Below are 23621 nucleotides of genomic sequence, written 5' to 3'. Positions count from 1 at the left end.
TTATAAACCCATATGCAATGAATAACAGCTGATATTACTAAACACTTTCCTTAAATCAAGTTTCCAAGATTTAAGAATGAACAACAGTTTCATTGTTGAAATGGTATCCTTTAAGTACATAGTTTCAGCAGCAGCTTTATCTGAAAGACTGAAAACTGCTTTAATCGTGACATCATACCATGCACAAAATGTTAGTTTTTCTATTTTGCTTAACATGAATCAGAAGAAAGTGGAGGAGTTATTAAAATCTGTGTGTCCTGCACTGTCATCTTGTTTTTCTATTTAATGTAGTAAATACCTGAACAACTAAACTTTCTCTTTAACAGAAAGGCACAGAACATTACATTTATACCTAATAAAATAACAACCAGAAAATATTTTTATTTCTCTATTTTCATTTGAAAATTACATACATTTGTGCCAGACAGTTCTTTCTTATGCCACATGGGTTATATGAGAAAGGAGGCCCAATGATCATTATCTGGTGGAACTGAAGACAAGAGAGAATCCCTTCATCCAGGCTTGTCCATAATTACCAAAGTCAGTACTACCTGACAGCTGCTGAATGACTACACAAGGTGAACATGACTGTGCCAGCCTAATCCCAAAACACGCTGCAAGAAACCATCTGTAACAGCTGAGCAATCTCGTACACAGATCCAGCAGAGAAAAGGAATGGGCTCAGAGTGAGTGAATCGCCAGCTCAACAGTCTGTTCGGGTCAAAGGAGGTAACAACTCCACTGCTGTGGGCAGCGTTGCTACTTCCACTGAATATATTCCATGGATAAGCTTAATTTAACACAGAAGACATCACAGCCAGACTACTCTGGACAGAGCTGAGGAGAAAAAAAATGTGACTGTAAATTTAAAAAGATCTATAACAAACTGTGGGAGGCAGGAAGAATCAGTCTCAGCAGTGACTTTTCTTAATGCAGAGTTTTGTTTGGTAACAGTTTCATAATATGCAGGGACATTTATACGGACACAAATAGATTTTCACAGGAAGAAAAAAAAAAAAAAGGGTGTGCAGATAACCTTCCAATGCTACAAATAAAACTGCCAGAGAAAGGAGTCATTTTATTAGGCGCTCCAAACAGGAGACAAATGCAAGACAAAGTGCTTTCCAGTGATTTGGTTTGTAAAGCAGCAATTTGAAACAAGATTCATCTTGCTTTGCTGTACCTACAGTAGCTTTTGTGTTATTGATGCAATACTAACACAAGCAGACCAAGCACTGAGAAATGCTCTCAGAAAATTGCAGTACTAGAGGGTCTGTAAGAAATGAGGCCAACTTGATGAAATTGGGGGAGATCTTTCTGACCAGGATCTTATAGTTCTTTTTTATGCAAGTTCATAAAATAGCAACCTATTTTAAAATACACACTGCAGTAGTCAGTTACTGCCCAGAGAGTAAAAGCAGACTTGGATGTTCCCTTGCTTCTCTGATACTTTGCTCAGTAAACACAAATAACATACAAGGCATGAGACCTACAAGAACAAGGAAATTGATAAATGAAAGATTACCCACTTTTATTTTACATGTATATGTGAAAGATGTCATCCTTAGAGCAAAGGACCAGAGATTGCTAAATTGCAGTTACTAGAGTTACGAAAACAATATAAGCAAATAAAGCAGTATGCAATTCACTCACAGAAGCACCCCAGTCATTTTGATTACCAGGCAAAATAATTTCAATATGTCATGAAGAGACCTCCAACTTGATTCCTCTGGAGGCCATAACTTACTTTAAGTCCCAGAAGGCCATTAGGTAGAACTGGATGGATTGTTTTTACCACAGAAAGACAAGAGGAAGACTTCAGAAAATTCAGCCCTACTAGCAAGTATCTGCTAAGAATGTGAAGAAATGCTTTTCTGTATTTTTCTGTAGAAAACAATCTGTAACTCCCAATGATGGAAAACTAAGCTTGCAAAAAAGCTAATGGAAATCTATATTTGGAGTGATGCTGAAGTTAGATGGAAGAAAAAATGAATTTTACATGATAAATTGTGAAAATACATGAGGACTTCATAATTTTTACTCATCTCACTGAACTTCTGAAAAGACTCAAACCAAGCATTTAACCAAGAGCAGATGCACCTATACTCTTCCCTCTCTGTTACTACTGTGGCAGTTCTGTCCCAGGTTGCAGTGACACGCCAAGGAGCACCTTCCCTTGCAAGTACTCTACTAACTTCTGGAAGAAGTTGTAGAGTGAGTTGATATTTGCTTTGAATGAAAGTGAACAAGTTAGGCTCAAGTTCATCTTTCATGCAGATGGCACTGGATAAAAAGAACTTTTCAAGGTCTACAGGAGCCTAGGTTACGAGATCGAGATTTCATTCTGCACAGTAGGTAGTGTAAGATGCAATTCTGCTACCACAGAAGTGAGGTGGTCTACACCTCAGTAACACAAATGGTGTGAACATGTTACATCTTCCCATATGGTTCAGTCAGGGAAGAATTAAAAGCATTTCACTGATTGAGCCACAAGATAATTAATTCAGCCTTTTTTTTTTATTGTTAGTATTGGAAGACTGAGTTATTCACAGTAAGAGTCTCCTAGGTCTTTTCTGCCAAAACTTATATGCATCCATGAATAGATTACTTGACAAAACAGTGTAATTTAAAAAGTCCAAATGCATTTGTGCAAATTTCACAAACTAAAAAGAAACATTATAACCATAACATATTCCAAATTTAAAGAACTACATATTAATGAACTGCTCTAAAGCTTAAATGACATTTACTCTTGCAATCTGTTTCTTTTCCATTATGTTTGCTGGCAGCTTTCTAATTATAATTGGCAAAGATAATGCAAGTTAAAAACACTTTCTGGTGGTAAATAAAGAGATGAGAAACAGTTAGCATGTCATTAAACTTGTGATCTCTAGAAATAAGAGAACAGTCCTTTTGAAATGAGTAGAGTAAGTTGTATATCTCCAAGTGTTTCAAGCTGTCCAAAGAGTTGGGGGGTGGGGAGCTGGGGAGAATTTTTTTTTCAGCTTTTTGTCTACAAAAAGAAAAATAGAGACGCGTTTGTGGGTTTTTTTATCATTTGTTAGCACAGACAAGGCCTATGTCTGTGTTGATCATCACCAGCAAACGCCACAACAGCACCCACTAAAACAGTACTCTGGCATTATGTTAAGTAGCTTTCTGTTCCTGTAGTCATCTGTACAAAACATCACCTGAACTCAGAACTCTGACTTTGCTGCCCTTGCCAAATTTCAAATGGCATAGCAACATCCCCACTTTATATAAATAAGTTATGCTGCTTTATCTAGATAGTGTGTTTTTGGGTTTTTTTTTTACATCCATTAGAAAATGCTAGTTTGTGGTAAAAAAGAGTGAGCGTAACACACTGCAAGGGTAATGTCTGTTAAGAGGTTGGTGGACCAATTTCTATGCAGATATTTTTTTAATCTCATCAGAGAAAAGGTACTACTACATTTCTTTAATAGAAAATGAAGACCAGCACAGGAACTGGTAATTGAAGAAATTCTCAGAAACTGAAACCTGTATTATGTCTTTCTGCAAATTAAATTTTATTTTCGCTTCTAAGGGAAATAATTCTTATAAGAATGGGATTGTGGTTATAACTAGAATAAAAAAAAAAAAAAAGTTAAGTTTCCCAGTTCCATTAGTTCTGCCCCTCTTCCCCATACAGAGGGATAAACCAAACATCCCGAAAGACTTCCTGAAGAGTCTTGAAAAAAAATGGAGAAGCAGAAAGCATTTTATTCCCATCCCCCATGAAGTTGAACATGATACAGAAGGTGACAAAATGGGATTCTCAAGATGCTGGTGCTGCCAGACTCTTTGCAGGATTACAGAAAAGTAGCCAGGGCGACTATGGAGTTTGATATTGATCAATGTAATGATTATACCAAGAAATTGCTCTCCCTATGTAACGCCCTGTATGAGATTAAACTCACTGTGACCCTTTCTGTATTACCCTTTTGCTTCTTCTGCACAGTACAAATATCTAATAATTTATAGCATTGAAAAGTACACAGCTAAAGAACACTTAAACTAGTTAAAGGGACAACAGTGAGAAATGCCTGGGTAATTATGTTTTCTGCACATGCCTTTCAGTTCATTGTGTTTTCCTCAAAGATGTTTTACTGATCATACATAGAGTCTCCTTTACTCTTCTGTTTCTCCTTAGAATATTTTTATTGAAGTATTAATATAGGATGTATTTTTTTCATTTTCTGTTATAGACGCCAAGCATGTCTCTGTGATTCAGATAGTTATAAATGAGCAGCAGAAAACTCTCCTTAATTAAATCTCAAATCTTTGCAAACCAATCTATGAAATATGTATTCAAGTTTGACAAACCTTTTGTCCAAACTTCACACTTATTACCAATAGTAAATACTGTGCCTGCTGTGTTGTATCCCCCTCCATACTGCTCATTAGTCCCATTCTCATCTATAAAGTATGAAAGACTAAGCTTTTTTTACAGCATTGAGATTTTACAGATTTGGGTTTCATTGGTTGAATTCTACTGCGACAAGAGAAGACCCAGACTACCAAAATACAAAAACTTCTATGAATTGTCATTAAGAAAAAAAATCAAACAGAAAGCAAAACTGACTAAATAAAATCACATCAACAGAGGCAGAGCCATTTGGCAAATTTGGTTTACATAGTAAGGTAATTCACAAGGAGAAAAGAGACAGGCTGAATCACACGATTCAACCAAATATCTGACATAGCCCAGGGCGCACACACCTTGATAAACCTAGGTTCAATGAACTATAAATTCTTCTTCCAGCCAAGCAGAATAACGACTCCTTTCCAAGATGCCCCCAAACCAGACTGCTTCTCTCTGAACTTAGAGGGCAGAGGAGTTTGTACACTGGCTTTATAATATTTCACATGCTTCTGCTACTTGATTAAATACAACCCCAGAAAGGGCAGACATGCCAACTGTTAGCAAATGGGGTGCAGAAAGCAAACTGGACTCCAAAGCCACCATGGTGTGCTGGCACACTAAGCATGTCTTTCCCCAAGACACTTCTCTCTGTGTGTGTAAATGCAGGTTACTTCTGGGATCATGAAACAAACAGAATAAATGCTGCTCATCTGAAAATACAGACATCTTGCATCATTTTGACATTCTCCTTACAGATTCACTGCTACCTAAAATGCTCCCTCCTACCTTCTCAGATGCAGTACCGTAATTTTTTTACAAAGACTCTATTCTCCATGTGCAATAAAACCACAAAAAGTGCAGTATTTTTATGTTAAATACTCTTCTTAACCGAGGTACAACTACCTCATCATCTTCACCTATGTCATATTCTGACTATTTTACATTTCCTGTTCAAGGACATTTGCAAAAAGCAATAGAAATGAAGAAAAGGTATGATTTATGGTTTTCTAAGAACAGTGTATATTCTTACTAAGAATTGAAGTACCCTGATTTCAACTAGCATTTATTTCCCTTTCAAAATTAATTTTTTTAAAAAATCCCAATTTCAGCCACCAATCATTGAATCATACTTTTGTTGTCCTTGTTCTGCTGTTTTTCTTCCTTATCCCATAAAATGTAAAACCAGTACCTTAAAACGTCTCTCTGCACATACAAGTCTTGCTGTAAAGACAGTAAATATAACTGCTTTTGAATGTATAGTTATTGAGACTTATAACTGTTCCTTCTACTCATGTTGTGTTTTACAAAGGAACTTTGTTCAAAGAGGTTAGTACAATTAAAGAAAAAAGAAAATTAAGTTGATCTTTGCCTCTTTCCCAGAATTTCTTTCCATATAAACAACCACCATTAGATTCTGTTGACTGTTGTCTTGATTTGTATTACAAAAGCTCATGCAATCAGTCCAATCAAATAAGTTTGTGTGTCAGCATGGTTTTCCTCCCTTCTTTAAACTATAGCTGAAATTAGGGATTAGATGAAGATTTAAAAGGATATTTAAAGCTAAGAAGACTCTCCAGCCTGATCATACAAAGCAAATGAATTTCAGAATCAACTCTTTTCTGCTTTATTTTCTACAACTGTTTTATCTAGCTGCTGCTGCCAACATGGAAGTTTAGGTCAGTAAGCAATAAGAAATGAAGGAAACTGCCAAGGTCAGTCTGCTTGTCAGACTGTGGAGCTACTGAAATTCAGTATTCCTCCTCAAGCTTTTTGAAATAAATAAATCCTACAGTTACATGTAACATTATTCTCTTTCAAGACACAAGAATCAAAGCATTGCTTCAGCATCATGTATCATGTTGAAAGCAGGGAAAGATTACTGGAAAAGTAACCTTTGAGATGTGTTAGTTAATTCTGTTGACTTCATTACAGCCATCCTCAAAACAACCCAGTGGTCTCTGCTTCTATAAAGACCTCGACCCTCACAGAACTTGCCCTACTCTTCTGCCCTTTTATCAAACTTCCTGTGCAAGACCATTGAAACAAATTCTGAGAGATGCTGGGCGTTATTTTGCAGGCCCAGTTGGCTTCATTCCCCAGTCTAGCTGCAGGGCAGCCAATACACTACTATCAAAGCAAGCCCACAGTTATCAGCGGATACTTTGCCACCAAGTTGTGTGCTTGCACAACTGCACCTAGTGCACACAGGAAAGACTTTCCTCTTAACTATTCATGATAAAAAAAAGATTTCTCAAAAACTGAACTCTGGCTGATGTGAGGCAAGGGAGATGCCCAGAAACTAGGAAAAAAAAAAAAAAAAGAAAAAAAAAAAAAAGGATTATGTAGTATGGAAAAAGGATATACATGTGAAATAGTAAAGTTAAAAATCTTTGCTTTGCTCAGCACAGATAAGCTTTTAATCCTGGTCAGTTCCATCTGTTGTGGTGCTAGGACTATCCATCCTATCTCTATCCTCCAACTCTGAATGCACTGGGAAGCTTCACAGACTCCTTTGCAGGCAAACTTGTATCCATTAAACGCTCCCAACTTCAGCTACCAGCTCTGATCAGGTAGAGCATGAACGTGAATCGCCATCTTTCAATGCCTACTAGAGGCATACCCACAAGAAAAAAACTCTTTCAAGGTAGTTTCCTCTTGCTCTCTGTAGTTTGATACTTCAGCATTTTCTCTGAATTATTGCTATAGGTGTGATCCGTCCTCTCCTCTTACACTTGGGGCTGAGGGAAGAACCTCTCCTCCAGCATGTCACAGCTTTCTGTCTCCTTCTGCAAAACTTTTCAGCAGAGGCACAAATGCTTTTATAGACAGCTCAAGGATCTTCACAGTAGGTTTTTCTTTTCCTGTTTACTTACTCAGACCCTTAAAAAATATTTATTTTCAAATCATAGTCTAAAAACAACCGTCACACCTCAAGAATGATGGCAACAGGTTTGATTGACATAGCTTTACCGTTACCCTGCTTTTCAAAGCTCTCAAGCACTCATAAATTGTTTGAGGCACAAAATGTAAAGTCAGATTTATGACAGAGCAATATGCAATAGTATAAAATCCTCACTGATGTTCTTTTAGAATGAATTATCTGCATGTACAATTCGTAGTCAGCCAGCTGATTGTGAGCCAGTAGTGTGCCCAGTTGGCCAAGAATGCCAACAGCATCCTGGCCTGTATCCAAACCAGCGTGGCCAGCAGGACGAGGGCAGTGATCGCCCCCCTGTACCCGGCACCGGTGAGGCCGCACCTGGAACCCTGTGTTCAGGTGGGGGCCCCTCACTGCAAGGCAGACACTGAGGTGCTGGAGCGTGTCCAGAGACGGGCAACGGAGCTGGGGAAGGGTCTGGAGCACAAGTCTGACGGGGAGCGCCTGAGGGAGCTGGGGGTGTTTAGTCTGGAGAAATGGAGGCTCAGGGGGCACCTTCTTGCTTTCTGCAACTACCTGAAAGGAGGCTGTATACAGGTGGGGATAGGTCTCTTTTCCCAAGTAACAAGCAACAGGACATGAAGAAACAGCCTCAGGTTGCACCAGGGGAGGTTTAGATCAGGTATTAGAAAAAACTCCTTCACCAAGAGTGTGGTCACACATTGGAACAGGCCGCTTAGGGACATGGTAGAATCATCATCCCTGGAAGTGTTTTAAAAATACATAGATGTGGTGCTTAGGGAATGGAAGTCCTGGGTTAACAGCTGGACTTGGTGATCTTAAGGGTCTTTCCCAACCTAAACGATTCTATGATCCTACAGATTTAAAACACCTACTTTTCCCCCAAACTTAAAGTGATAACTTTTTAACACAGATTTCCTTCAGCCAAGAATTAACTGCTTTGGGTTTGGCTTAGTATACACTGTACGTTCTTAAAATTTCGTTTACCTCTTTGGCAAAAAGCTATACTTCTCTCAAAGCTGCAATCTTTGACCTTTAAAGTACTGGCAAACAGTACACGGAATGAGAAAACCCAAGTTAAGGACTGTCCGAGTAGAAAATATCAAAATCTCCATACCTCCATACCTCGGTATTTATTTTTATTTTCAAAATAAATATCTTGACCATTCCTCTTGGTAAACAAGGTATTTGTATAATTTTTGTCAATATTTACATTAATGTTAAATTTTCCTTAATATCAAGCAGTATAAAAATGTTTATAAAGTAAATGACAGTCAACGTGTCTACTTCTGAAGGAATTTTGCACAAAATGATGAATGGTCTCTATAGATATTAGTCACCACTGTTCTGCTATGGGTTATAACCTTTGCATTTTAAAATACATTATGTATTCAGCTTTTTTCCATTTACTCTACAGTTTATACTCTGGATGGGCCACACACATAAGAACAAGCCTGGTTTGGATACTGGAATACTGATACCGTATTCCACTGGAGCATCTTTGCTGTTCCCTGTGTGTTCAAGTGGGTTTTTAGCTAGGTTTGTCATTGATTTCTTTTTACGTATTTCTAAATTATACAGTATGCAAAGCAATAAACATGAAAATTTGTAGTATACGAGCATAACACTGTGAAGAGAAACTCTTGATAACATTTCTAATTACTACTTAGTACCTATGTTGTTCTGCCAGGTTACGGTAATAAAACCCTCTGTTATGCTTAAGGAAAAAAGAATCAAGGCAAACTTACTTGATATAATAGGGCACTTTGTTATGTGAAACAGATCTCTGCCATGGAAACTGTACTGAGGCTGAGAAAATAAAGAGACAGTAATTATTAGAAAGCGCCTGTCAAAAAAATCCAACTATATTTTATTTATTTATTTTACAATTAAAACAGTTATAATAAATTAAATTGGAACAATTAAAATTTCACAGACACCTTTCAGTAATTAGAAAATCAGCTGGAGAAAATGACTGTAATCTATCAAGATGATTCTAGGCATCTATTTGATGCCAAGCTGGAAATAAAACAAATGTGGTGATTCTACTTCAAAGAAGGATAATAAATTCTGAGCAAGCTATCCATCCAAAGAAAATGGAGACTGGTTTTCCTACCTTGATAGAATTATTATCAGTATAAACTTTGAAAATAAATGCACTACTGTAATTAATGCTCTGCAACAGAACAAAGAGAGGAAATATCAACCTTATTTTTATTAGTCATAATCCTTTGCTTCTATCTGCAACTCAAACTAACATTGATTAACACTGTACGGCCAACAGAAAAGGCATTAAAACCTGTCTTTGCACTCCTTGCTGAACGGCAGTGATCTCTGCAGATTTTATGCGTCTGATACATCAACAAATATCCTCCATAACACCAAGAAGCCTTCTGCACACTAAGTAGTTGCCAAAGGCATGAAGTCATACATGACACTACAACTCTGTTTATCTAAAGAACCCAGGAGACAAAAGGGGAAGGCCAATACCAACAGAGACTTCTGGTGCACAACTTAAAAGCAGATATTTACTGAAGAACTATAGGTACGTATATGTCCTACCAGAAATTATCAGATTAGTGCATGCTTAATTAGGGTTTTATCATATAAGAAACTCACTTCACTAGATTCACTGTAGAAGCAGAGACTGAAACAGAGGATCATCACAATGGAATGAAATTATACTGTACACATATGCTAACACTTCCAAGACTGAGTCCCTACACTCAGGTGCTAACAACTGTGTTTAAAAACCTGCTAAAATGGGACACAGCTTTGATCCACATTGGATCTTAAGTAATTAAACTCTCAATTAATGTAATTTTCTTCAAGCGTGGCCCGCTTCAGAGCTTAACCTTCTTTTGGGAAAAAAAAAATGTATCAGAAACCACATTCCAATTGTAAAGTAACACTCTCCTCTTCCCTTATGATCTCTCAAGGCTTCTGCAAAGACTTACAAGCCATGTAAGCCCCCTAGGCTGATGCTGCAGAGAGAGGCAAGTCTTGCCTGCTCCCAGACAGCTGTTCCATGAGGGGTTTAATGGCTGTGACCTCTTCCACGACCACACAACTTCATGGCTTACAATTTAAGCAACATTCAAGTACTGAAAAATAGATTAACTGGGAAGAATATTTGGGAAAGTACAGGAACCAAGTAAACTACATTGTTCACTGGAAAAAAATAGAGAAAATCCCCTATCACTACTTAAAGAAGAAAGTAACATTTGTAATAGAGATAGGTAGTTACCTAGCAAAGAAAAAAACCTAGTAAAATAAAAAATAATCCTTAAGCATTCATAACTCTAAAAAAAGGAAAGAAAAAAAAAAATCATCCAGACAGGTGAAGGTGGCCACCAGCTTTAGAGTTTCATTCTTTAGTGTTGCAATTTGGCACTTATGGTGGCTCCGGTACAACTACACACTAATTATGTCAGCTAACTAAAAAGAAAAATCCTGTCACAGTTTGATTAGGTATGATTAATGTACTATAAGAGACTATAGATATTCTGCATGGACACAGATACGGACTAAACAAGCTAATAAATTATGACCAACTAATACTCTATTATTTGGGAACAACCTTTCTAAAAACATTGCCAGTTCTCTGCTGCATGAAACTTTGCAAAATGCAATTCCCATCCTTTTTTAAAAATCAGTTTCTTGATGAAAACTGAACAGAGTAGTTATTGATTCTGGCACTCACTAACAGGCCTGCAGATATTAGTAGGCTGGACACCGCACACAGATGCTTTGAGTAGGCCACTTGAAGACCTAGACTATTTGTTAGTGAACATGTGGAGTCAGCGTTCCATGGATGTTTATGGATTCTTCTAAGAAACCATACAAGAAATACAACAGAGAGGAGCGGATTGTGGGCCTTCGAAAAAAAAAAATACAGAAAAAACCCCAAGTTATTGTTTCTAAAGGCACGAGACAGCAAAACAACCTTTTTGCAAATAACAGATTATAAGGATTCTTCACCTTTATCTGTATTAGAGATGTGTAAAATATACTGATCAGTAACTAACTTGCAAGGCACTTACTTTCCATCTCACAAGCACTGAAAAAAAGAGCAATCAAATTCTGCCTACCACTGATGGGAGGGGAAAACTAGCTCAGCAAAGAGAGAGATTATAGATTGTAGTGGCCTACTAACACTGCTTTACTTTAGCTTCCTACTGCAGGACATTTTAGGAAGGGCCAATGTCATATTGTTTGCTAGTCTTCAAAAATAATCTGAAACGCTTTCTTAGTGATGGTCTGGATGAATTCATGTAATATGAGTTCCAAGAACTCTTAACAGCAGTATTAAACACTGCACTGTGTCTTTTTAGTAGGGAAATGTTACTAGCCACTGCAGAGATGAAATGACTGGATTAAGGAGGCTGCAACCAGCCTGCCCATGAAAGGTTGGATCACATGATCTTCTGAGGTCCCTCCCAACCTGGGCTATTCTATGAATCTGGGCTATTCTATGAATCTGATGAACAGGTAGAAATATATATTTTCCTAGCACAAGTCACTGATTAAATGACAACTAAGAGCTAGTCAGCTGAAAATGGCGTGATGGCAAGCTATGATCTTTTGTTAGGATTTGGAGGGAAAGTAACAGGTAGATAAGGTAAAGTTAAAATAGCTGCTGTCAAATGAGCACAGGTAAAAACCTCCCCTCTAATTCAGAAGTGCAACTTTGGAGACAAAGATTTGCACAAGAAATAGAAATCAATCTCAGTTTGGGGAGTTTGAGATTATTTTATTCAGACTATCACTTGTTCCTCACAGAAGTCATTTATGGCTGCTAAAAAGGTTTGAAAAAACTTGATTTAGAATATGCGCTATTTCAACCTGTCAGGATAAAACCTTCATTTTCCCAGATTAATGATTTTTTTATTATTATTACTTTCCTTTTGAACTTACTGTCCTTGACTTTCATTTAACAGACTTCATAGGTATTCTGTAAGTTCTGTAGCTCTGTCTAGTTCAAGCTCTTGAAATAGTTTGGGAGGTTTTTTGTTTTGTTGATTGGTTCTGGTGTTTGCGGTTTTTTTAAGACATTTTTGCTGTAGTTTGCATTGGGAAGGAGGTCATTTGTTTTTAACAAATAATTTAAATGGTTAACTGCATATTATTGTTTTTTTGCAGAACTCTGGTACATAGCTATAGGTCTTTACGGTATCTACCAACATGCTTTCTGGAAACTTACCCTTCTTGACTTTTGTATGTAATATAACCTGAATGTCCCCTTAAGACTGAAGAAGGTGCCCAAAGCAAGGCTGAGGTATACTGATAAGGCAAAGTCTCTTTGGACATCATTCCATGAATGTTTTATCCAGCACAAAGCCAGTTCACCACTCAGTCTTGTGAACGCAATTATTTGTTGTCGCATGCTGTAAGCCAAATCAAGGAAATTATCCAGGTCAAGGCAAACAAACCCAGCCAACCTTGCCTGGCAAGCTTCCTTGTTTTACATGTGGACTCTTTCACTGCTTTTTTGATTTTTTTTTTGTTACCTTGCCCCCATCAGTCACTGAACATTTGCATTGGTCCAGGCAGGGAGGGGTGAACAGCCTTAACAGTGACACAGGAGCAAAGTCAGGAACTTCTCAAACCAGCTAGAGTAGGGAAAACTGCATCTTCTCTGCGTTACTTACTAGTCTTAATTAGACTAGAATGACTACCAAACAGTTAATCTGGTATTTTTCAACGCTGCCAAAGGTACCACTAACCTATATTCTTTTTAGCAAATTATTCCATAGGCATACTGTCCAGGTCAAAGTTACAAGTTCAAGTTTGGAAGAGCTACATAACCACATTGGCAACACTAGACAATATTTCTAATGGGGTTTAAAAAACAAAACAAAACAAAATCACATACTTTTAAAGTTCTTTGTTCTGTCAATTTTAAAAAAGGACAAAGTGGCTCCAGGAATCATTATTTTGCATAACAGCTGTATTATTTTAAATACACTGCACTTTGTTTACCATGATGTTTACTGAAGAACTAGTCGTCAGTTTAAAACAGGAAACGGTTGTCACGTAACTCAAGAAGAAATAAGATTTGTTTATTTTTTTAATTATATTAGCTGTTTAATTATATTAGCTGTTACATTGACATACAGCACTTAAGAATCTCTGGGACAGAGCTGATCATTTTTATGTTTACTTCTCCACTCCTGAAATATTTTTACCTTTATTATTGAAACCCTCAGTTAAAAACCAGAAAGTTGATTGGGTTAACACTTTGTATCATGAGCTCTGATGATGGCAGATAGGCTAGAATGTCAGAAAATCATCATTATTGTGATCTTCATATCACAACCTATCCATCAGTAAGGAATAAGTCAAATGAGAACGAGAGAAAAGCATCTGCTTTTGCCCTCTTAGTACATGGGACATTGTAGCCTTATACCTCTAAAACTTTCACTAAATAGAAAAAGATGAAAGGAGTCTCCAGAGGAAGTGGTGTAGGTTTGCTTTCCTCATCCCTTTATTTGAAGTTCCAGGAATGTACGACATGAAGCCTTCCAAAAAACAAAAAAGCCCAATGAAACCCGCAAACCAACCAAAAAAAACCCCACAAAAATCAGGCAGTTTGTCCTTTGTGTCATCTCATCAAGTGTGGAAGTGAAAGAAAACTGAGGAAAGAGGTAGCAGGGTATGAGAAGATGTGGTTATGAACACATAAAGGGTCTGGAACAGCCACAGGTCAGACATTGCAGCAAACAGAGGACAAAGAATAAAGCAACCAGGAATGCATCTGTAACTCCACAAGATATTGCAGTGGGAAGCACATCAGTGAGAATGTCAGTGGAGTTAGGAAGCTGAAAGACCCCTACAAAACCAGAGAGGTAGATAACAACATGGAAGATGAACCTCCTGTTCCTCAAGCCAGAGGGAAACGTTGCGTAAAGAGCAGTCACTGTTTGAGAAAGCTACCGTATCTAACATGCACATATTAATTCAAAGAACTTACTGGAAAGAAAGTGCTGTGATGCAGGCCCAAAATCTCTGTGTGCTTCTTGTAACTGTTTAAGGCGATCCTCTACAGACACCTACACATAAACACACAAAATATACATTGCATTCACTTTGTAACATCAGGGCCATGACAATAAAACACTGCTTACATTAATTTTTAGTTAAATACATTTATGTTGTCTTTGTGTCATAGCACTTATTTGACATCCAGCTATCCAAGTCTACTTTGTTTTACTTTCATTTGCTTGGTGAAAGTCACATTCGTATCTTGCAGTGCTCTCCCTTGAGTACCGCAGATCAATAATGGACAACAGCAGTTTCATGGTGACTATAGCCAACCGCTGAAGTTTCTGATCTCCTCCCAAGTCTTCTGTTGTCTAAATTTCCATAGTCAGCAGGTCTAAGTTTGATTGTATTGATCTCACAGCTGCCTCTTCAGCATGGAACCATTTTGGAAGATACTGCTTTATTAGCTGACATGAATCCGCCCTGGTTTATTAATTGAAACTGTACTAGCACACCCAGCAGCAGTTTTGCAGCTTGGTTAACTTGAGAGGACACGTTAAAAAAAAAAAAAAACAATGCAAAAAAACCCAAACAAAAACCACCACACACCACACTACCAAATTATATTCAGAAAAGGAAGTTCTGATATGACTTATTAATATTCTGCCTCTCAGGAGCAACTGATTCAAAACTACTAGCCCTGAAACTGATATCCAGGTTTTGAAAATTCAGTCCCACTGTCCTCAGCTAGAAAGGTGACAGATCCTTCATCCTTCCTTCCCACAATTCTTTCACACACTTAATATCACCCTTACAAGACAGCTAAATAACTAAATAGCAGCTAACAGTAGGTATTTCCTACCAAAACAAAAAAAAAAAAAAAGTGAGAAAGTGCAAAAACAGATAAATGAACTTTTAACTGATGTGAGAAACTTCATTATATCATTCACTGTGAAACTGTGCATGAGTCTGAACTGTAATCAGCCACACTGATTTGCCTTTCTCAGCCCATTTAAGTACAATAATCATAAGTAAGCAATATGAATCTCTCTCACAGCATATCCTCTTCTGTTTTATAATGCTAAATGTGACATTGCTCACATCTTGTTATAGCTCTACCAATACTAAGTCACTTGAAGTGAAATTCCTTGCAGAAACTGAACATTCAAAACCAACAGAGCTTTCACAGGAGCTGGAAACACAATGGAGGTATATACACCAGTTTTCAGTAACAATGATTTATGCAGTAAAAATACTGCTATAAGACACAAAAAAAGCACACGGCAATAGTTCCCACTAGTCTCCAGACTGCTGAGACAGCCTGAAAGGAAAAGTTTTTGGTCAAGCTACAGAAGAAAAGACAGCTCCCTTTGTTGCTTTGGTACCACTAGACTAACACCTTAAAGAGAAAAAATAACGAACAAATGGTAATAATGCATCTTCTAAGAGAACAGAAGAGAGTGAGAAGCATCTCTTCCCACACACCTACTGCACACATTCAGCAGAATACCTGTAAAAGTTTCCACCGCATATTAAGATCATCTAGTTGACGAGACATCTTTAACGACGGATAAAGGTCAAGTGGAGAGAGCTGACTGGACAAATCATTCACTGTTTTAACTTTCAAATTGATGGGAGCAATTTCTTCTCTAAAAGCCTAGAAGAGTAAGAAGCATACGCTCATGTTCAACAGACATCTGAGCAGCACAACAGCTACTGTAAACTCAACATGGCGCTGACTTGCCCAACATGGCAGTTTATGCTAAACAACTGTACACAACTCAGTTCTCTAGCAAAGAATGTTCATTCACTTCAATATTAACTCCTTCGTACCCATCTTTAAAGAAAACCACTATGGAATTTACTCAAATGCCCATATCCAAATTGCAGCCCTAAACCAATTTAAATCAGTTTTTTAAGTGGTGCCATATGGCTTTAAAGCTTTTCTTTCCAAAGAAATACACAATGCTCTATCAGGAGCTTTCGCAGTATATAGCCTGTCAAGGGCTGTTAAGAAAAAAACATGTTCGGTAACTACAGTTTTCCAGCATTAAGCAGCTGACAAAAATTCAATTTAAAAACTATTATTGAATTAGCAAAGCATGAAGGAATGTATCTTCTAAAGAAAAGCAGTACAATGTTTTACCTGATTAGAACTGTAGAGTAAAACTATTACAATGATTAAAAAGAAGAAAAACGTTTATTGAATCACATGGATCTAAATACAGTATTAAGACAAAATTGATGCAAGTTTTAGTTACAGTTGAAGAGATGCATCAAATGTCTTTCTTGCTGCAAGCAGTTAATTGTTCAGTTCTATAAATGGCTTGATTAAACATCATGAAATTAGCCAAAAACAACTGGAAAAAAGATTTTCTTTGGACAATTCAATTATTTACTTCCTTTCAAAGTCACTCTCATCATGCCCAGGAACAGAAGGAACCTACTGGCAAGAAAGAAGCGTTTGGCTTCTAGACAGCCAGCAGGCCCCTATTACTTCAGCAGATGTTTCAGTTTTTCCACAGCAATGAAAATCTAAAAGTCTTTGCTTTACACTTCTTTACAGAAAAAGCCATGAAGATATGACAAATTGCTTAACATGAGAACAAAGAGCTTTTCAGCATCAGCATCTTATTTCTTGCTTTAGTATCTAAATTAAAATGTAAGAAGGGGAAGAGAAGATGCATTACTCTTCTCAAATCAACAGCAGTTTGGATATAATTCAACTAAGACTGCCTTTGTTTTAAAGGGTTTGGTTCCATTAAATCTGAAAGTAACAACAAAATTTAGAGAATGAGGATGCTTACATTAATACAAGTGAAATAATGCAGTCCTGTGTTAATTAAATATGAGTCCACAGGTTGTGTATACACAGAGAGAGTATTTGCAGAAAACTGGTTGCAGTCCACAGCCCTTAACTCTTGTAACACCAGTGTCCCAAGCTGAAGACACAGGTTGTCAGGTACATGACCCCAAGGTCATCTAATGTTTTGCTACATTAATTCCTGAGCTTAAAAACTGAAAAGTTGTATTTCTGAAACAGAAGCTTGGTCATAACTGCTAGATTTGCCTGAAACAGCAATCTTCTCTACCTACATGTGCATATTCACATGTTCTCCTGGAATCCCTGATACCCAGGCACTCCCCCAAGCACTGGCTACTTCCAGTCAGCTTTCCTGGATAATGTTAGTTACCAGATGGTATTCCTTCTTTAGGGAGCTCTGCATTACTGGATCCCCACCCAGCCCATGGAGCTAAGCAGAGGACCACTACTACCCATCATTAGCAGGCATGCCTTCAAGTGCTGAGCCCTGCATGGGTGGCCTGGAACCCTGGCTGCAAGAACTGGTAGGCCCATGATAACATTGTACTGTAGTATGTGTTCTTCACTTTGAAATAATTCTGAAAAGAAGCCAGGCCAATGTAAAAGCAAATACAAATTTTGATTCATACCAGCTAAAATAGACAGACATGAAGACTGCGAAAGTTAAGGAACAGAAATTAGAACTATGTATATACTTCTATATGACTGAAAAAGCTCTAAATGTTTTTCTATGAAGAAAGCTACACATGACGCCCAATCAGATCTGAGAGCACCGCTAAAAAAAGGAGGGGAGCCTACCATCAACTGCTGGGATGGTAACTGACTCAGCTTGCTCATAATCCAGTGCCTGGGGAAAGCTCCAAACACACCCATGGCCTAGCTATGGATTTGACAGTATTTCTAGGAGAAACATATTTAAATCCTCAAACACATTTTTTTTTTCATTTAGTGAATGCTATATTCTGTATGCTTGCTGATCACATATGCTTATGCCATCACAGCTGACTAAATGCGGCACAGCACTGGACCTTCTTCTCAGATCTAGTCTTTAAAAAGCACTTTAAACTGTACATAAGAATTTAAGTTACATATGTAAGATGACTAGGGATAGTAGAATAGAGGGGTCTCACTAGCACAGGCTAAATATTTCCCAGGGGTTCCACACTTACTGTAGTTTTCTCAATGTAATCTGGTAATGAATCTATGAGCAAGTCTCCCACAGGTTTCCAGCCATTCCTCACATTTTCAGCCTCCTTCAAATCAGCATCCAGGTCATCCATGGCACACTGCAGATCTTTCAGTTTTTCTAAGGCTTTGTCTACTTGCTTCTGCCAGACACTGGCACTGGCATTTAGATTCTCCCATTTTTCTTTTACTTCTGATGACTGCTTACGCATAGCTTTGGCAATCTTCATGGCTTTCTCCTCAGGTGTCAGCTCTGCAGAGGGAAAGAAGAGACTATTTATTTCTTCTTTTTAATGTCTAGTTAAACAGACAGCGCTCCTGAGGTACAAGCTCAAGACAATCAGAAAGTCCAGAATGAACTAACAATTTATTTCAGTGGGTACAAGGCAGAAGAAAGTCCACCTTTCCATAAATAAAATAAACCTTTAATCACTTCTAATGATAGAAGAAAGCTTGATCAGAAGACAGGAAACTATTCCTGACTTCCATGCATTATGATATCTGCAAAGCAAACGCAGCTTACTGCTGGTTTGTCACTTCTGGAAGCACAGGGGGAGGAAATAAAAGATCTTCCTCTCCTACTGCAAACCACAACAGGGAATCTGGGGACCATTTCATAAAGAAAGAACAAGTACCTTTCATCACCACCTTTCACCCTACTACCACCAGGATGTCTCCTCTTCCTATTCACTAGCAAAAACCAAGGCGTACTGAGTACCATGTGGCAAGTGCTTCTGCACCTCTATGTCCATTTTTCTGTGTTAACACCCAAGTCCTAAAAGTCCGGTTTAAACAGATTTTGCAAATCTAAAGATGTTCAATGAACCTGTTGACTGAAAAAAAAGTTATGGTGCACTATTTCTCACAAACTTCAGGCTTATGAGTCCAAATCCCACACAACCCAGTGACCGTAGAAATCCCATTCATGTTAGCAAAGACCAGCTGCCACTAAATAAGCAAAGCCAAAGCGGGCACACACACAACCTCAGGATGTAGTTGCAGCAGATGACACTGATTATTTCAAGTAACTTGCTTATATTTAAATCCCCAGTCTCTGGTAAGTCTGCAGGACATCAGACAGAACTCCACACCACACACATACCTCAGTCTTCTTTGACAAGAGCTGAGTCAGCTGGTGGCATCTCTTCTCCACAACAGATGATTTCTGCAAACCCACTAGGCAGTCTATCAATACGCAAACCTCCTACCTTTCCTGAGTCTGCAATTTGAGACTGAGCAAGACCAAGACAAACAGTAAGCTAAAAAAAAACAACCTTAAGACATCCCCAGCAGGTTCTGCTGTCTACTGCTCAGAGGGGCCTTCCTGAAAAAAGTCATGGGTTGCTTCCTTCTCTAGGGAAACATTGCTTCAGTAATGACAAAGTCAGTCTCAGAGGATTCCCCTTCTACATAATAAACTGGTGGTTTCTGCAAGCAGAGAAGCAAGCAGAAGAAAAGATGTAATGCAGGAACCAGAGAACAAAATAAGAGGGAGAGACATGGCATACACCAAAACTAAGCCAACTGGCCTCCTATTCACTCCTACATAAAACCTTTGGAAAAGGTTTATCACAGTATTCTTGTGATTAGAATTCAAGTGTTATCGATGAATACATTATACACAATCATGCAAAGATGAAAGCACCATTTTTGTCAGAAGTCAAATGAGACATACAATGTTCCATTTACTGATATACTGTCTTTAAAATCATTACAACTGACTAAGCTTGGAGCTGCTAACTTGGGGGAGGAGGGCAAGAGGGGAACATATTAAAAAATGGGGGGAAGGAAGGTTTTTGCTTTTTGAAGGCTAAATGAATTTCAAAGTAAATGCACTGTTATGGTTCCAAAAGTTCTCTTACTATGCCTCTGGTGATGCAACTGTTTTTCCGTAGCACCCAGAACCAGAAAGCACACGGCAAATAATTAATACAAAATAAAATTATTAGAATAGATTCAATTTGTTGCAGAGAAGAGCAGGCACATTTTTCCAAGATGTAAAAGTAACAAGGAGTTTGTTTGGATCAAAACCAGAGTTTCTGTCCACCAATTCCACAGATTTATTTATTTTTTTAGAAGTTTTTTTCAAATCTCGTTAGTTTATGTTACTCTTGGTACATGTTAGACTACAAACACTAGAAGAGTATTCAGCAATACAGTTCAGACACCGGTTAAGAAAAAAACCACCACAAAACCAAGCAACCCACAGTGCACATTTTGCATTTTAATTGGTGGTGTAGGGGGGAAGAGGATGTTTCCAAATGACTGAGTGTTGCCTGAAAGCACAAGGCATCTTGCTAAGAAGTGGTTACATGGGAGAAAAAAAGTACGACGAATGATAACCAAAGGAGAATGGGAAGGCAAGGTCAAAATCACCAAAGGAAGGGAGGTAAGTACCTAGGCTGTAGGTTGCAGAATATGTTTTCTTTAGAATTAGAAAGGCTCTTTTAAAAAAATGAGTGCCATTTGAAGAAAGAGTGGGAACAAGAGGGACAAATGAAACTTTGAGCTTATCAAGATATTTCAGTGATTTGCTGCCTGTCACACGAGAGCACTACTCATGTGCACTTTGCCTGCAAAGGCAGAAGCTAGCAAGCCTTACAGATACCGCAATGGCAAGAGGGTATTTCAGAAGAGGAATTTGGAGTGGAACAGTTGTGACAAAAACCTGCAATGTTTAACTAGATGTGAAGGGATTTAAATTCTGCATGTAGCTCTGGGATATATAGACATAGCAGTAACCTACAATTTGCAATACTGATAGACCAGAATAGAAATGAAGACCAAAGATATGCTGTAATAAATTGTACCTTGTCTCTGGAATTCCAGCAATTCACGGTATAATAAACCACATCATAGGACAACACAGTTCTGGGATGATCTTTACACCAAGCTTTGCAACCGATTGTAGAAAAAGGAAAAGAAATAAAGCTCAAGTTCTAAGCAAAAATCCTGTTCAGATATTTTAAACAAAAAACAACAGCTACAAATTGCTTATGTAAAGATATCAAAGAAGTTGTTACTGGAAGTAATTTTGGAATTATTCACCATTAAGAATAATAATATACCATTGATGGATGAATGAGAATCCACTACAGTCCAGTGACAAAGGGACTGTGAACAATCTAGAAGCCAAGCTAAATTGCAGCATGAAGGCAAGCTGCACCTCATGGCAGAGTTTAGTATCACAGGATAGCTCACAAGCTGAGGTATCCTATATCATATGACACAGCTATGGGTTGTATTAATTAAGATTAATTGTAAGAATTAAGGGAGGTAAGTACCTAGGCCATCTTGTACCTAGAGTTGGAACACTTTACACAAGGAAAAGGAATACTGACCTTTGTTGAAAGACGACAGAAAATTGCATAGCCAGTGAGGAAAGCTTCCTTTGTTGGCATCTTAAACATGTGAATATAGGGCACATTATACCCAGAACCTGGACTAAGTAGAAGTTACATATATGCAAAGCTGAAATCTGCCATTTTTATCCAAAATCATGTGCTTGCATCATCCTTTACCTGTTATCAGAGCCAAAGCCTAGCAATTCTGCATAAAAGAGTTGAAAGCTGGAAGGGCTTAACAGTCCTAAACTAGATTACTAGCAAGTCATTTAAAATGATCAGTCACTTGACAAGGAACATGCTGAAAGCTTTAGTAAGAGCTGAAAATCTTGCAAAACTGTTTGGTTGTCCATAAACATACCGACAGAACAGATTCAATGAGCATTTCTTGCTCCAGTAGAAGCAAAAAGAAAAAAAGTGGCTGTAGCAATAAATAGGAACAGAAGAGGGGAACAACAGCCTGACTTTATTTGTCTGGCCAGATGAAACAAGGCAGCTTTACTCACGACAGACTAGTCAACATCTTGTGAGGGAAAGAGATTCAAGGCTGACTGGGGTGATAGAAGTATCCCAACAGAATTGAAAACTGAAACATCTTTTAACACCATTTGTCAAATCACTGTCATTATGCAAGGATATCTGTCACATATTTTACCTGAAAAATATTAATTCATTGCAAGACTTTTATTTTACAGAAGCCTTGGAAGTGCTTGTAAACTTGCCCTAAAAGGACATTTACTAGGGAAATAAAGCAAAACACACATTCTTATGAGCTATAAAACCATTCAACACCTATTCATTTAAGTGAGAAATACATCTTGTATAACTTCATGTTTTCCACCATGAAAACCCAACTTACTAATGAGCAACACACAACTTTTTTTTCAAGCAGATAATGCCTTCTCCAAGATACTGGTTGCATAGCATAAAATTGTAAAACTCACGAAAAAAAAAAATCTTAACAGTGAGAATTTTCTTCTATGACTTTGGAATTTGTTTCACCAGTCTGTCACTACATACACTGGCAGAGTTCCTTTTTTGCCGTGAAAAAATGCTACACAGTGGTTGTTGCCTTTTTTGTCCCTTACATAGGAAGTCTTCTCAGTGTTCAAATATAAAGTCTAAAGTCTTCTCAATGTTCAGCTTCCACTTCACCCCCCCTTTTTTATGGTACTTATGACATTATCTCCACTTCAGCAGTTGCTTAGAAAGTAAGAAAAGCCTATATTCACTGGATGGTCTGTTTACCAAAGAGGAAGGTTATTAACTGACCCTGCAGTCAGGGAGAAAGAGCAGACGATAAGCATGATTCTGTAGTGGAAAAAACTTGATGTTGATAAACATTTATTTTTTTTCACAAACGAAGCAATGAAAGGATCAACAACTTCTCTGTGTCTTTAGCAGAGACAGAGTGCCACGGAAGGAAAACTCTGAAGCATGAACTTCACAGCATATAGTTTTCTTACATGTTTACATATATGGAGAATACTTACCCAGGAAAGTTACCAGTGACAAAAATTCTTACTTAAGAATTTATTTTAGATCTCAAACTATTACTGGCTCTAACAGTTTTGATTCTAAGCACTGTGCTTGATCCTCATTATGTGGACTTGAACTAGTGGTCACCCACTATCTTGCCACAATTACATTAATTTCCTTTCACTTTTTCTATATTCTTAATAAAATATACTAGAACAGGAGCTGATTTCATGACCTCTCCCTCTCCCAGCAAAAAAAATAATGGGTGACACAGTGCTGTAATCATTATGAAAACTTTCAGAGCATTTGAACAGACACAGTGGCTCAAATTCGTAAGCAGAATAACCAAAAGCAGTACTATCATTCCATGATGAAGTGTTTAGCATCACTCCAGTGAAAGGATTCTCTGGTTTTCTAACAATCTGAACAGAAAACTTAGTTGGGATGGGATGGGAACAGACGTGGAGTGGCTGGAAGACAACAGATATATTATGAGCAATCCAGACCAAGTAAATTTGTTGT

At 37.8% G+C, this 23621-nt stretch overlaps 1 protein-coding gene across 6 annotated transcripts in view; it reads right to left on the bottom strand.

Moving 5' to 3' along the window:
- UTRN (utrophin) overlaps positions 1 to 23621 on the bottom strand; it is a 386536-nt gene that overhangs the window by 71343 nt on the left and 291572 nt on the right. For all 6 annotated transcript variants that reach the window (XM_056344155.1, XM_056344154.1, XM_056344157.1 and 3 more), the window contains 4 exons: positions 18261 to 18529; positions 15778 to 15924; positions 14257 to 14335; positions 9032 to 9092 (listed from right to left, as the gene is read on the bottom strand). In XM_056344155.1, the coding sequence (XP_056200130.1) occupies positions 9032 to 9092; positions 14257 to 14335; positions 15778 to 15924; positions 18261 to 18529 (556 nt within the window). The remainder of the gene's footprint in view (positions 1 to 9031; positions 9093 to 14256; positions 14336 to 15777; positions 15925 to 18260; positions 18530 to 23621) is intronic.

This window comes from Falco biarmicus, chromosome 6 (assembly GCF_023638135.1).
Source record: "Falco biarmicus isolate bFalBia1 chromosome 6, bFalBia1.pri, whole genome shotgun sequence".
NCBI classification, from domain to species: domain Eukaryota; kingdom Metazoa; phylum Chordata; class Aves; order Falconiformes; family Falconidae; genus Falco; species Falco biarmicus.
Note: the sequence above shows the minus strand (reverse complement) of the source record. Positions and strands in the feature narration are given on the sequence as shown.